This window comes from Tinamus guttatus, unplaced genomic scaffold, assembly GCF_059628265.1.
Source record: "Tinamus guttatus ecotype Peru unplaced genomic scaffold, ASM5962826v1 Tinamus_guttatus_pri_ptg000131l, whole genome shotgun sequence".
Taxonomy (NCBI): domain Eukaryota; kingdom Metazoa; phylum Chordata; class Aves; order Tinamiformes; family Tinamidae; genus Tinamus; species Tinamus guttatus.
In genome coordinates, this window is record NW_028288665.1 from 1301754 (window position 1) to 1315862 (window position 14109).

Genomic DNA, 14109 nt, shown 5'->3' on the forward strand with positions numbered 1-14109 from the left:
GGCAGGAGTAGTCAGAAAGTGCATTACTGGTAAGCATCTATTTTTGTAATTGAGTAGATTTCAATTTAAAAGGATTAAGTGCATCCTAGAGTAGAACATGGAACACACTAAAAAACTACACATAAAGGTCACATAATATCATGAGGTCTTCAGAGATGCAGGAGCTTTAACCTTATAAAAGAGCTAATTTCCATCTCACTGTATGCACTTTTCAAAGCATCAAGCTTTTGCCTCCAGGCCAATTTATAGATTCCTTATTTTCCTTCTCATTTTGAAGTTCAAGTTATTAAAACATGAATCTGTAGGCGCTCAAAAAGAAACCCTGCAAGCTACAGCACCGAAAGGTAAAGTTGGCCGAGATGGGGCAGGTCAAGCCAAGCACTTCCAGTCATCCCGCAGGAATGTTCCTCTGCCTCCATCCCTGCCACACTACCTTGCCCCAGCGCTGGAGCGTAGCCGACCGCCCTCTGTGCTCACTGAATTCAGGAATCTGGCAAAAAGAGCATGCGTCTCCGCTGGACTAATGAGCTCCGCTGGCCCAGCGCACCAGAAGTGGCCCCAGAGTGGGAGAGAAGAGGCAGCGAGGACAAGGCAAAGGGGGACGCGACTCTTCCCTTCTCCACGCAGCCTGTGCCTGCACTGCCACTAACACTGCCCTGCTCTTCCCATCACCTCTGTCCACCAGCTTAAACCAACTGCGCTCCTGCTGTTTAGGGAGCGCCTGCAAACTGGATGGGGACAGGCAGAGTTTGGTATTTCTCTTCTTAAAGACAATAAAACTTATGTCTTAATATGAGCAATATCTTACAGGAACCCTACTAATTACGTAGTGCTGGGGGAAAAAAAAAAGAAAAAACACAAAACAAAAAACCACAACCTTAGTAGTGCAATCGGACTGATTCAACTTTAGTTCTAAAAATCACAAAGAACTATGCTTCTCGACACCAGCATATTTTCTCTTTTATTGCGTGAAGACAAGCTCATTTTCCTTAGCCTCGTTAGCTTCGGAATGAATTCCCAGGGAAAAGGCCGTGCTGGCACTGCTTTGCACTATGGTGCTGCCTGCGGATCTGCGCCACGGAAGCAGCCGCCGCTCGCTGCCGTTTCCATGCGAATGCAGGAAGGCAGCACCTGCTCCCACGGGCAAACCGGCCTCTGAGCTGCCACGCCGTTACAGGCGCGCGACACCGCACGGTTTTAACTCAGATCTTGCCCACACCTTCAGCTGGCACTGAACGCTTCTAAAGAAAATGCCAAGTATGGGACATTTTACTGCTTTTTTTGTTAAGGAGCAGCAGTCCCTAAGAAGGGACCAAAAAACAGCTAATATTTCACTGAAGGCCTCGTTCGTGCTTAGTGCATATACAGCTAAGTTTCAAAGATGGTGCTTTAAGCTACATTAAAAGAAATGCAGCTCCTATTTAATGAGCATAACGATAGCTAAAACAACACATAGCTCCTGATTAAAATTATCGAAAAATACATTTCCCATAGCAGCGGCTGGTTTTGACAAGGCCACTGGAACAAAGAAAAGAGATTTAGCAAAGTACATACAGCAGTATTTAAATACACAGTTCAGACACAAAAATACCTATCTTATTTAAGGCAGTTCTCCATATAAGACCCCATTCATTGAAGTACCTCCGTATTGCCAAACATATCTGTTAGTAGAAAGGGCAAACTCTCCCTTTGCCCCGGTTCACTGTTAGCTATACACAGAAAGGCTTTCAATGTATCATCTCCCAATCCACCAATTTGCTCTCTGCTAAAATGTCCTAGATTGCCAGGAACGATTTAAACAACATTTAACTATTGCTTTACCTAAAGGTGCACGCAGACAAGTACGATCCCATAGGCTAACCCAAGGCACATAGCAGCGAGGACACCTTTTGTGTGTAAAACAGAAATAAGGACAAGCCAAACTCCACAACAACTTTGCAATGGTGGCTAAGAGCCATTCGAGGGCAACTCAACTTACTGACACCACCCCCAGGCCAAATGCTCTCAAGAGCAGACACAGCTTTACAGATAACATGAAGCAGATCTCATAGAAACCAAGTACTTTCTACTACAGTATTTCACTACCCTACTTTGGAGCAGCATTCCAAAATAACTAAACTGTAACATGAAAATTATATGAAATTATAGTTTTCAAAGTAAACGTTGTGGTAATAAAGGTTAGCAAAGTGCTTTTATGCTGTTCTGAAATAACTGTTCTAACCATGCTGATCTACAACTGAGCCGACAGCAGGAAATACCAGAGGGCTTGTGAAGGTAACGTATCAGGAATTGTTAATGTAAAACAGTTCAGTTACACATTGATCATGTTATCTTATTCATAATCATTTTAGTTTTTTAATGACAGTTATTTTCTTATTGATCACAGCACTTAGCAAAGTCAAAACAAAATTTTGGAAATTCCGCAGAGTATTTCCTTAATTCCTAACAGTTATCTTGCTACAGACCTGGAGACTGACCATGGAAGTTAGGATGAAGTAACTAAGGAATCACCACTAGGTATTCTATGTGAACACCTAGATTTTAGCAAAACTCAAAGCCTCCCTACTTTTGAAGCATCAAACTGGCTCTCTGTCTAGTGTATAAAAGTTAAACCTCACAACTCAACTCTATCTACAGAAGCTGCAAGTAATTTCAATTGGATCTGGGAGGTTTTTTAATTATATTATGTTTGCCCCTGCCTATGCTCCCTGACCAGCTTTAAAAATACAAGTGCTGCTCAGATCAAATTTTAAAAAAAAGGTTTTTTTAGAAATTGTAGGCAGTAACATCTACAATTTTGTATATATTTTGCAATTCTGCTAATCAAGTAACATTATAAATGCTAAAGATTAGAATGGTTGCACTATAATAACAATTTAAAATGTATCTAGTTACACTAGGGTCAATCCCTAACACACATATATTTAAGCCAGTTTAAACCTTGTTTGTATCTGTTTAGCTTAAGATGAGTTCAACTACAAATACACCTAACATTACAGGTTTGTGCATATTTCTATCACATGAGGCCACCAGTCCTAGAACTCTAGTAGGGAAGGAGCCTGTCTGCTTCAGAAAAAGAAGACATTTTTTGCTCAGAACACAATCCTAACCTAAAAGCAAAGTGAGCCAACTTCTCCTCAGCGGCAGGGCTACATGGATAATGATGGACAACCTGGGCTAGAAGAATGAGCTCTTTGCAAAGCCAGCGCACCATAAGTCACCACAGCAGGACCTCGGCACGTGTTAACATGTGCACGTTTCCCCTACAAAGAAACTTCCGAAGATTATCTTGAATGCTCCTTGCTTGGAAAAAATGGAAGCAACCACGACCAAGCCAAAGACACACAAAGGCTCTGTTGCTAAATGCAACACACAATTACTAGGTGAATTATAAAAACTCAAAAACTCAAAAAAAAGTTCTGCAACAACAACAAAAGAACAAATCTTACAGTTAGAAGATCTTTTTAATAATTACTTTTATACAGTAATGTAGCATACGACAACAACAGAGTTGTATCAGCAACTTGCAAAACTATTTCTGCTTCAGGCAAAGCCCGACAGGCTCGTTGGTGCCTGCCGTCCCTCAGATTTTTAAGATGACCCAACTGACTTTGCCTTGAGGAGTTTGGAGCTCACTCACACGGCCTCTTCCACTAACGAAGCTCTAACATCTTCCACCAAAAGTGGTGACACGCAGCTGGGAGCAGTACTAGCTTTACATGGCTTTACGCGTGCGCACATATGCACATACTTACATGTTTATACATACACACATATACATATATATGTTCAAACACACAGTATATTAAAACTAAATTTCAATTGCATCTTCAACTAAACTGCTTGCCTACAGACAAGACTTGTACCGTTCAGGCATCAGAAAAAAGCAAGTAAAGGGTTTTAAGCAGAATTATAATTTAAAAAAAAAAAAAAAAAGGGAAGGTAGTAGCAAGAAATGGAGAGACATGGCAAGGGATACATTCAAAGTTAGTACAGTTATTCATAAAAGTGAATAAAACACATAAATCAATGGATAACTTTTTTTAATACTAACAAGAAAGAATTAAAAACAGCTTAAATTCTTCGCTAAAGAATTAGCAAGTATGCTAAATATTTTTAACAAAGACACATACTGTACGTTTTTTGCAATTTAACAACTGGAAAATGGGAAAAGTCTATCACATCTACCAACTCCTAAAAATAAATAAATAAAACAGAAGATGCTTAGATAAATAGTTCAAGAAAGAACAATCTTACAGGAAGGCCTCTTAGCTACGCTCTCCCTGAGGGGAACGCTACAGGTTTCTCTGTATGAAATGCAGCAGTGAAATGTGTGCATTATTTCCTCCCTCAGGAACCAACACAGCCCTGCGACAAAGCGTGGATGCACCAGCAGAAGGATTATGAAGCTAAAGCAATGAGGACATTTATGCGGGAGCTGCACGTCTGCAAAGGGCCAGGGACCGGAGCAGCCATCATGCAACTGCACTGCCATGGAGGAGCCGGCGTCACCTCGTCCAACCCCTTGCTCAGAGCAGGGCCAGGGAGAGCAGCTCGCCCAGGGCACTGCTTTGGATGGACATCTCCTTGGGAAGCTCTTCCAGAGCGCAGCCACATGCTGGAACCAGCTGACTCACAGCAAAAGCATTTTACTAATATCTAATTGGCATTTCCTATGTTGCAACATGAGCTTGCTGTCTTCTGTCCCATTGCTGTTAATATTCCTGAAGAGCTTGGCCTCCTCTTGCTTTCCCAAGGCTGAACAAAGCCACCTCTACCGTCCTCTCCTCAGACATCATGGGCCCCCAGTCATTTTGGCTGTCATCTGTCAGACTTAATCCAGCTCCAAAGGTCTCCCACCTTCCTTGTATTGGGGAGCTGGACGTGCACTCCAGGGGTAGACTCAGGAGCAATGCAGGAGTTGCCTTTCTTCATCTCAAGGTGAAGATTCATGTCCGACCAGCCCACCAGGCACATGGGGCTGCTTGGTCCCAAGGGCAGGATGCAGCATTTGCCTCAACTGAACCTCAGGAGGCTCCTGCCAGTCCCTTCTGCAGGGACCCCTCAATATCATCTCTATCCCTCAGCATATGGGTGCTCCCCAGGCTTGGTTTCATACAGGAATCTGCAGAGGGAATATCCAATGCCCTCATCCCAGAGAGGGATACTCCATTCCCTCATTCTGGAGTGTTAATAAGGACAGTTAAGGAAAACAGTATCAGCCCAGCAGGAACCCCCAAGAGATGCTATTAACAGACAGCAATCAGTGCAACTTTGTACAGCTGATCACAACCCTCAGGGCCCAGTAGTCCAGCTAATTTGCCAGCCACGTCACAGTCTTCTTGAGTAGTCCATATTTCAGTGATTTGGATGGAAAGATGATACGGGAGACCTTGCTCAAGACTTTTAAGGTAAACTCAAGCTCACCCCTTGTCCATTGAGTCAGACACGCAGTCATGTTATGAACATAACCTTATGCTGAACTGAAATTGCCCTTCTCCAACTCTTTTAGGGGATCCAAGAGGCTTTTGCACCCTATCCTGGGGCAGCTTTCAGGCTCAGAAGCAGCTCAGCTCCTTTGTGACAGCAGAGCAAGCAGCAGCTCCAATTACTGAGCGCAGGAATAAATACTCTCTCGCTTGGAGGAAGTCATGTGCTGCCAGCAACTAGAGCAATCCGCAGTGTTCCAGCTAACACAACCAATTATTGCGTCTGTTTTTCAGTCCTCTGTCCAAAGATACCACCCACTAATATTGTGGGGTTTTTTTTCTAACTCTTTGCAGCCTCCAGGGCTGTCCCAACAACACTTTGGGAGACAATAACCAAAGTATTAATAAAATGCTACAGCAAATCTAGTCTACAATTTGTTATAGCACAGAGAGCATTTTTGAAATGAGAGAAAATTGTTAATGAAGTTTTTCCCCAAGTAGGACATATCTTTGCTTACACTGCCAGTAGAAGATATTCCTGCAGTGACCATAGAAGGTATTCATAACTACAAGCATAGCATTTTAAAATCTATTTTATAATACAATTTCTCTCACAGTGCTTGGACAGAGGAAGACAGCTGAAGTTAGCTAGTCAATTCTTTTAGAATACATTAAACACTTCTTAAAATGTATGAATATTTAGCTTGGTAGGCTAGCCTACTACTAAACCAAAACAAGGCAAGTTGTATATAAAAATAATCATCTTAGCACACTTCGAGGTATAATCCTATTGATAACAGCTAAACCAATAGAGTTATATTTACATAGCACCTTATAAACATTCCCAATAGTTTAAAGGATTTTTTTTTTTTAATATTCCTAATCCTCTGACTACTTTGTCTGGACAGAATCTTACACCGTGTCTCAAATGACTTTGCAGAACTCACAAGTCCAGAGCTGCTTTTGTGACCGGCGAGCAAACCTTTCAGTGGCCGTCCAGTCCCCTCTCTCTGGTAACATCAAACCTACCTCAGCACAACACCAGCTACATGCATGCAACAGCATGTGCTGCTTCCATCAAGAAAAACACATTCGGGCTGGCTGCTCTGTACCAGTGTAGCACATCCACACTAAGAAACAAATAAAAACAGGCCACTCCCCAGCTCAAGTTTCAGTCTACTGCTATGACCTCCAATGCAGAAAAAAACACTAATTTTAAGCTTAAAATAATAATAGGTTTATGGCAGGGGTATAATGAACTTTTTATACATCCTTTTTTTTTTCTTTCAGCTTAGATCTGGTTGTATGAATGTTAAAGTCCAGAGGAGTTGCATTCCATCATATTTTTGTTTGAATAATTATCAAGTAAAAAAATCCAAAATTATTTTACAGTATCCTAGCGTGACATATGTAGGGTCTTTGAAATCTCTGGGTTACGCAGATGAAATAGCAGTTTTCTAAGCTAAACTGTGTACACACAAAAAGAGCTAAATTTAAGAACAGAAATATGCAGACAGTGTAGCAGAAGTGGTGCAATAAATTAGCCATATAAACAGCCTTTCCACTCACAGTGGCACATTCACACAAGTGGCTTCAAACAAACACTTGTCCTACCCAAGTGCCCAGCATTGGGAAGCACCAAGGAGCACCTCATCCAGAAGGAGGCCAGGGAACAGAGACGTCACAGAATCATCATGGATGGAAAAAGACCTTCAATATCATCGAGTCCAATCATAAATCCTTCAACACCATCCCTGCTAAATCACATCCCTAAGTGCCTCCTCTACATGTTTCTTGAATGACTCCACCACTTCCCTGGGCAGCCTGTTCCAATGCTTCATCACTCTTTCCATGTCTCCCTCATGTCTAACCTGAACCTCACCTGACACAACCTGAGGCTATTTCCTCTTGTTCTATCTTAGCTATTCTGGAGAAGAGACCCCCACCTCACTACAACTTCCTTTCAGGTAGCTGTAGAAAGCAAAAAGGTCTCCCCTGAGTCTCCTCCAGACTAAATAACCAGTGGGGCACACCAGCACTCACCTTGCTTTCTATATGTATGGCTTTCAGAATGGAAATCAGGATTTTCACCCATGTGCCAAAGCTCCTTATGTGGTACAGGATGAAGCTGCATATTTCCAATGAGATGGCTAAGCAAGCAGGTATCATGCCAAGCGTGGCATTACCTAGAATCAACACTTTCATTGTGGAGCTGTCAATGCTTCGCCATGAGGGAAGCTCAGGGAATTGGAGGAACTCCTCAATTTTCACAGAATCACAGAATGGAAGCGACCTCTAGAGATCATCTAGTCCAATCCCCCCGCTCCAGCAGGGACACCTAGAGCACGTGGCACAGGGTGGCATCCAAGCGGGTTTTGAAGATTTCCAGAGAAGGAGACTCCACAACCTCTCTGGGCAGCCTGTTCCAGTGCTCTGTCACCTTCATAGGAAAGAAGTTCTTCACATGGAGATGGAACTTCCTGTGTTTTCAGTATGTACCCATTACCTCCGAACACCTACTCTAGAGATACAAAAAGGCTTTTTTGGTTTTGTGGATTCCCAGCCAGAAACCTCCCTGCTGGGTGAGCATCTACTGCCTTTACATAGCGGGGCTGCCACTTTTTCTTTTAGCAATATAGCTACAGACAGTATTCTGTCTGTATATATTAATATACAGACAGTATATTAAAGACATCATGGTGCAGCTCCCATCAGTAGTGGGGAGGGGATTTGAATCTGTATCTTCGCCTCTCAGAAAAATCTCAGAAAAGAACCCCAATCCGTAAGGCCAGAGGGCAACATTTTTTATATACCCTCTTTCTGTCTCAATGAATCACACATTCTTTTTCTGCATAGTAAAGTAGCTTCAGTCAATAGAACTAAAGACAACCTACATCTTGGCAAGGAGGATCTTTGCTTGAAAAGTAGATGATGTGGGTTGATCCCTCAAGGCAAAAAAAAAAAAAAAAAAAGAAGCAGGTCTACCACATTCTGAGCAAATGCTTTAACTAGTAGTTGTTACACAGCAGCAACACCTCCTCTTCCAACTGTCTTCTAAAGTTGTCACTGTATTTTATAGGAGACTGATCCTGCAACGCACGTTAGGTGCGATCGGAGAATTCCCACCTGATCAAACTGCTCAGGGGACTATGGCAGGAGAACAACCACCACAGCGCAGACGCCACGATGCCTCAGCAGCGTCTTGGGAATCACCCCTCAAACATAACACAAACAACAACAGAAGAAATCAGATAGGCTGGGAACTTTAAAGCTATTAGCATTACTGCCTACAACCTTTAGACACCTTTTGAGCTTGATGATAAAAGAGATTGAGGGACTTCATTTTGACCACAACCACCAAAGAACAGGTCTGTCAAAAATCTTCCATAGGCTATGACTCTGCTTACTGATAACAGCAGATTTAGGGGTGGATATCAGAGTCAGGGTACAGTGTCATGTCAAAGTTGCGTCTTCTCAAACTCACTCCTGAGAGACAGGTAACATTAAATCACAGAATATTTCTGCAGAGGGGACAATATATTGAAAACAAGGCCACCTGCCAATTACTACAGAGTAAGGCATCTGTCCAGAAGCTGAACTCCTTACGGAACACAAATTAACAAGTTGCACACGGTTGGAAAGCCATCCATGGCAATAAATACACAGACTTAATTTTTACCATCTTGTTATCTTATTAAACTACTACAATAAATTTCTCTCCAATGCTTCACCGTTAATCTGATCTATGTATTCAAGTTGTAGCATCTAACCTCTGAGCAGAACCCCACAGATATCCCCAACCCTGTGTTTGCTTTGGCACACTGCTAGATAAACCCACCGGAAAAAGCACAAAGATACCAGTCCATACAAGAGTTGGAAAACCACCTAGTCCACAATTATTTCAGTTTCACGTGCCAGGTTTATTAGTTGTCTGCACAGTGCCACCATATGCAAGACATGGCTACCTCAGCTATTCCCTCCTCCAGGGAGAACATTTGCTCTGTGAATGCAGCGCCTCTTTTGCATTATTCAGGGTCTCTATCCAGATTTAGATGGGCAATATCACTTATGGTTATACTATGTACACGCCTAAAAAAGCATAGTGCTTCTTAAAATAAGGAAAAAAATAGAGAATAATGATTCATATGTAATGCTTCCTCGGTTTTCCACACAATACTCACTCTTGGAGCTACTGATTAAGTTACTCATTTGATAACCGAAGGATTTGGGCTGAACAGTCCTACTTGAGGCTCATCCCCTCCCAGTGCTGCCCGTGGGCCTCTGGGAAGCTCCTGGCAGCTCTGCCCTGCCTCCAGGCTGGGTTGGAGCCGCCAGCAGCAGCCTGTGTGCTGCAGCTCCTCTCCTGAGTCACATCTAGCCGCGCACAGCACCGCCTCTGAGTGCGGGAAAGGGCTGGAGGAAATTACCGGGCACAGAACCGAGGGCTCCACATATGCCCCCTCGCCCTAATAAATAAATTTTAAAAAGGGGGGGAAAATGAAAAAAAAAATCAATTACTAACATCCTCATTAACTAACTCGCTGAAACTTGTGAATAAAAGAACACAGAGATGTGCTGAAACCCACGCGCGCCGCCGGCGGGACCGAACCCCCTCCCCCCGGTTCCCGCTCCCCATTTCCCATTCCCGGCGCGGCCGGAGCGCGGGCGGGAACAAAAGGGCGGCGCGCGACGCCCCCCCGCCCCGCCGCGGAAATCCCACAAAGCCGCTGCCCGGCGGGAAACCCGCCGCGCAGCGGGAATCCCCGGGAGAAGGGGAAGCGAGCGGGAACGCCGCCCCGCCGCCGCCGCGGGCCTCACCTGCGCGCTCCTGGCGTAGGGCGGCTTCGCGGCGCCCACGTGGTAGCGCCGGGTACGGATCTTGCCGCCGCCGCCGCCGCCGCCCGAGGCCATGTTGGGATCCGGCCGCCCTGCTGCCCCCCGCCACCCCCCCCTCCCCACCCCGGCGCGGGCCCGGCCGCGCCGCCGCCTCTCCCCTTCCCTTCCCCTTCCTGCGGCTGCTGTTCGGGGCCGCCCCGTCGGCCCTCTGTGCGGTCACCGTCTCCGAGGGGCGCGCCCGGCCCGGAATGGCCTGGCCCGCTGGGGCCTGCAGGCGGCTCCCGCCACGCGGCCTGCACGGGCCCCGCCGCGGCCTGCGCTGCGCTCCGCTGCCCGCGCCGCGCGCGCGCCCTTCGCCTGCTCCGCGCCTGGGGCCGCGCTCGCTGCCGCCGCCGCCGCTGCCGCCGGTCCCCGCGCGCCGCCGCCGAGCCCGGTCCCCTCCCCCCGCCGCCCGCCCGCGCCACCAACCACACGGCGCCCGCCCGGGCGCCACGCGCGTCACTACCGCGCGTCACGCCGCGCGCGACGGACCGACAGCCCTTGCGCGCCGCCCCGGGGGCTCTCGGGAAGTGTAGTCCGCGGAGAGGAGGGCGGGCGGGAAGGCGGGAGGGGGCGGCACCCGCCCACGGCGTGAAATGGCCGCGGTGCCGGGAGGGCGGTGGCGGCTCCGCGCTTGGGTCCCGCCGTGGGGGCCGCGCGGGAAGGATGGGCCTCAGCCCTGCCGCCTCCAGGGCAGGTGGGTTTTCCGCCCAAAGCGCCCTTTGGTTTCTTGGGCTATTGAAAATCCGGATTGGGGGCGGTCTGCGGCTCTGCGGGTGGGCACGTGCCGCGGCAGGAGCGGTGGCCGCGGCCCAGGGCAGCGCGGCAGGCGCTCGGCGTGGGAAGGCAGAGCCGTAATGTGGGACTTCGCAGCGCCTTTTGACCCTTTCCACCCAAAAAAAAAAAAAAAAAAAAGGAGGGGGAAAAAAAAATGTCCAATGCAAGGCTTTTGGAGAATTCACACCGGTAAGGGTGGCCTTCTGAGCCCTTAGACAGCCACAAAGGCAGGACTATGTGAGTTGGCTGCTTCTGGCTTTAGTTTCTGGAATTACCTTCTAGGTATTCCTCCATGTAAAATTGACCTTCGTAACTCCAGGCTCCTCTCCTCCCCCCTCCCAGCAGCTAAACTACCATTTTAGACCTAGTGGGATCTTTGTGCCAGCCAGAAAAAGGAACGCAGATTCGGAAGGTGCCTGTAAGAACTACCTCATCTCCTGTAAGCTGATCGCATGCAATACCTTGGCAGGATAATTCTAATACAGGGCTCTATTTCCATAACAAACTTTTTTTGTTTTTAATCAATATAATCAAAATAAGTTCACATCAAAATACTAAGAAGGCAACCTTTGAGGCTGATTTTTTTTTCTTGTTTTAGCCAAGAAATCAATTCTTGTGCTAAAACTGTCCTCCACCAGAAGAACGCATTATGGGAATAACAAGCTTCACAAAGGGATATAAATTGTCCCTTTTAATAATGGCCATTTATCAGTATTAATGCCAACTTCTAAAAGCCTATCCACACTAAATTTATTCCTACACTGGACGCTTGTAAGAGCTGGTCCATTCTAAAACAACACTCTCTTTTTCTGATGTATACTAAGTATATTAGGATAACCTGAAATGACATTTTCTTTCAGATGAACGTCAAAGGCAGCTATGCTACAACTTTTCTCTGTAAATTCATATGCTATTTTATTTACTTACTTTACGTACATTTTACTTATTTAGAACCATTTCTATATAATGACACGCCTTTAATGACACTTATCACTCAGAAATGCTTCCAGCTATACTCAAACAATGTCTGTTAACAGGAGTCACTGAAGTTAAATATGCATCATTAAAAGTAAGCCAAAACAAAAGGCAAAGGTAAATATATATATGTATATATATATCTCCAGCCGAATGAGAGGGATCATCAGCATTTGATGAGTCTTCCCTGTGAGTTAGATCTGCAAGTTTACTTTGAGGTAGTGCTAGAAAGAAGCTGTTGGTCCAAGAGCATCCTGCAAAAAAAACAGTCAATACTTAAGTAACTTTTTAATATTTGTTCACCTGTTTCTTTTTTTCCCCTGCACACAATTGTGGGATCAGTAGCCTCTTGTACCATTGTACTGAAGCTACTCTTTTCACAGGAGGGATAGAAAATGTTTAAACTACTGTACCAGGAGGGGGAGGGAAAAAAAAAAAAAAAGGCCCCAGCAAATCTTGAGTAAAAGCACTATCTATTCCAACCCCTCAGAGAGAGAGGGAGAAAAAAAAAAACACGCTATTACTAGATATTCTTACCAAAAAAAAACCCTCCATTAAGCTTGGAAAAAATCTTTCACTTGGATAAAATAGAGATAAAACACCACCAGAAGTGAGATTTGGTGGTGTTGAAAAGGTTGCATTTAACTATGGTTATTTTTTTAGGAAGGCTCCCATGCTCCCACTGTAATTGCATCTTTGTGGAACTGACGGCAGACACCCCCATGATGCATTCAGGTCCTTATGTAAGCCAGCTAACATGTTGGTAGTTGTAGAACTTGGTAGGAAATCTCAGCAATGCATTCCTATAGTTGTAATGAAAACAACCTTTCCTATATTTGGGGTTTACAGGTAAATCCAACTTGGGAAGATATTTTGCTTCTACTGTCAAAAACCTACAGTATAAACACTGTATCTCTCCCTAAACACTGTAACGTTCTAAAGCTCCGGTATGTATTCCTGACTGCAAAAGAGAATCAGCTAATAAGCTTAAGGACAGACAATAAATAAATAAATAAAACGAGGGGGATTAGAGAACCATTTTGGAACAGCATCACATAGCCGCAACCAACATACACTCATACACTCTTCCACATTTTTTTTTCTTTTTTCAATTGACTGCTGGACAACATATGAGCAGCCCAGTGTCTTTCAGTGAATTTGCAAATTTAATATTTCCATTATTTAAGCAGTTTTTATTTCTAGAAGAGAAGGTGCATGCAGGTGTGAAGACAGGGAGAACTGGACAAATGGTAGCTAGGGGCTGTGACTGTACTGCAGTTCCTATAGCATGGTGTTTTGCTGCCACACTAAGTGAAGCCACGTAGCCACCTGGGCCTATGTTACACAGTTTATGCATTATGGATTGAACTCTCAAAACTGCCAGTATTTGGCACATGTACTCCCGAACAGCCAGTCTAAGGTTCTTACAGGCCAACATTCTTATTTTCATAATTTTTGAGGGACAACACAAGAGACTTCCCTAGACTTTTTGCTGCAATGCAAGTGCAGTGTTAAATAGTGTTATATGGGGCACTTGATGCAGCCTAAGTGGGGCATGGAGCTGAATGCTGCCTTCCATGCTTCCTACATACCCTTGCTACTCATGGTGACAGTACCTACTAGCTTCAAAAGCCAGGGTGTAGCTGACTGCCTTTACTGCCAAGCTCAGGTACCACAGGTACCACAGATACACATTAAAGGTGGCTTTTCCCCCTTTTCAAAGCTTTCATGCTCCATTCAAATTTAAGGAGCCTACATTTAGCAGCTCAGCAGTTTCCCCATGCTTCAGTTTCCTTAAAAAAATCGTGGATGCAGGCAATCCCTTTCCCAGCCACTGCCATTGTTTGCTCCATGCATTTTACTTCCACATTCCATCCAATTCTCATATGTACGCCCCCATCACCCTCCAAAGATTCAGCAGTTTGCCCAAGGTAACTGCCAAATCCCTCTTCCCAGCTATCAGGAACTAGCTCTTCCCAAATCCAGGGGTCATGAAATTCTTTGCCTTCTGGCTGTTCCTACATGTAACTCTACAAAAGCAAGGCAGAAGAGA

General features: G+C 45.1%; 1 protein-coding gene across 1 annotated transcript in view; it reads right to left on the reverse strand.

The window, feature by feature from the left end:
- Positions 1–10369, reverse strand: part of NUP153 (nucleoporin 153) — a 36339-nt gene extending 25970 nt beyond the window's left edge. The window contains exon 1 of the mRNA XM_088521717.1: positions 10248–10369. Within this exon, the coding sequence (XP_088377843.1) occupies positions 10248–10340 (93 nt within the window). The 5' untranslated portion in view covers positions 10341–10369. The remainder of the gene's footprint in view (positions 1–10247) is intronic.
- Positions 10370–14109: the final 3740 nt, after the last annotated feature.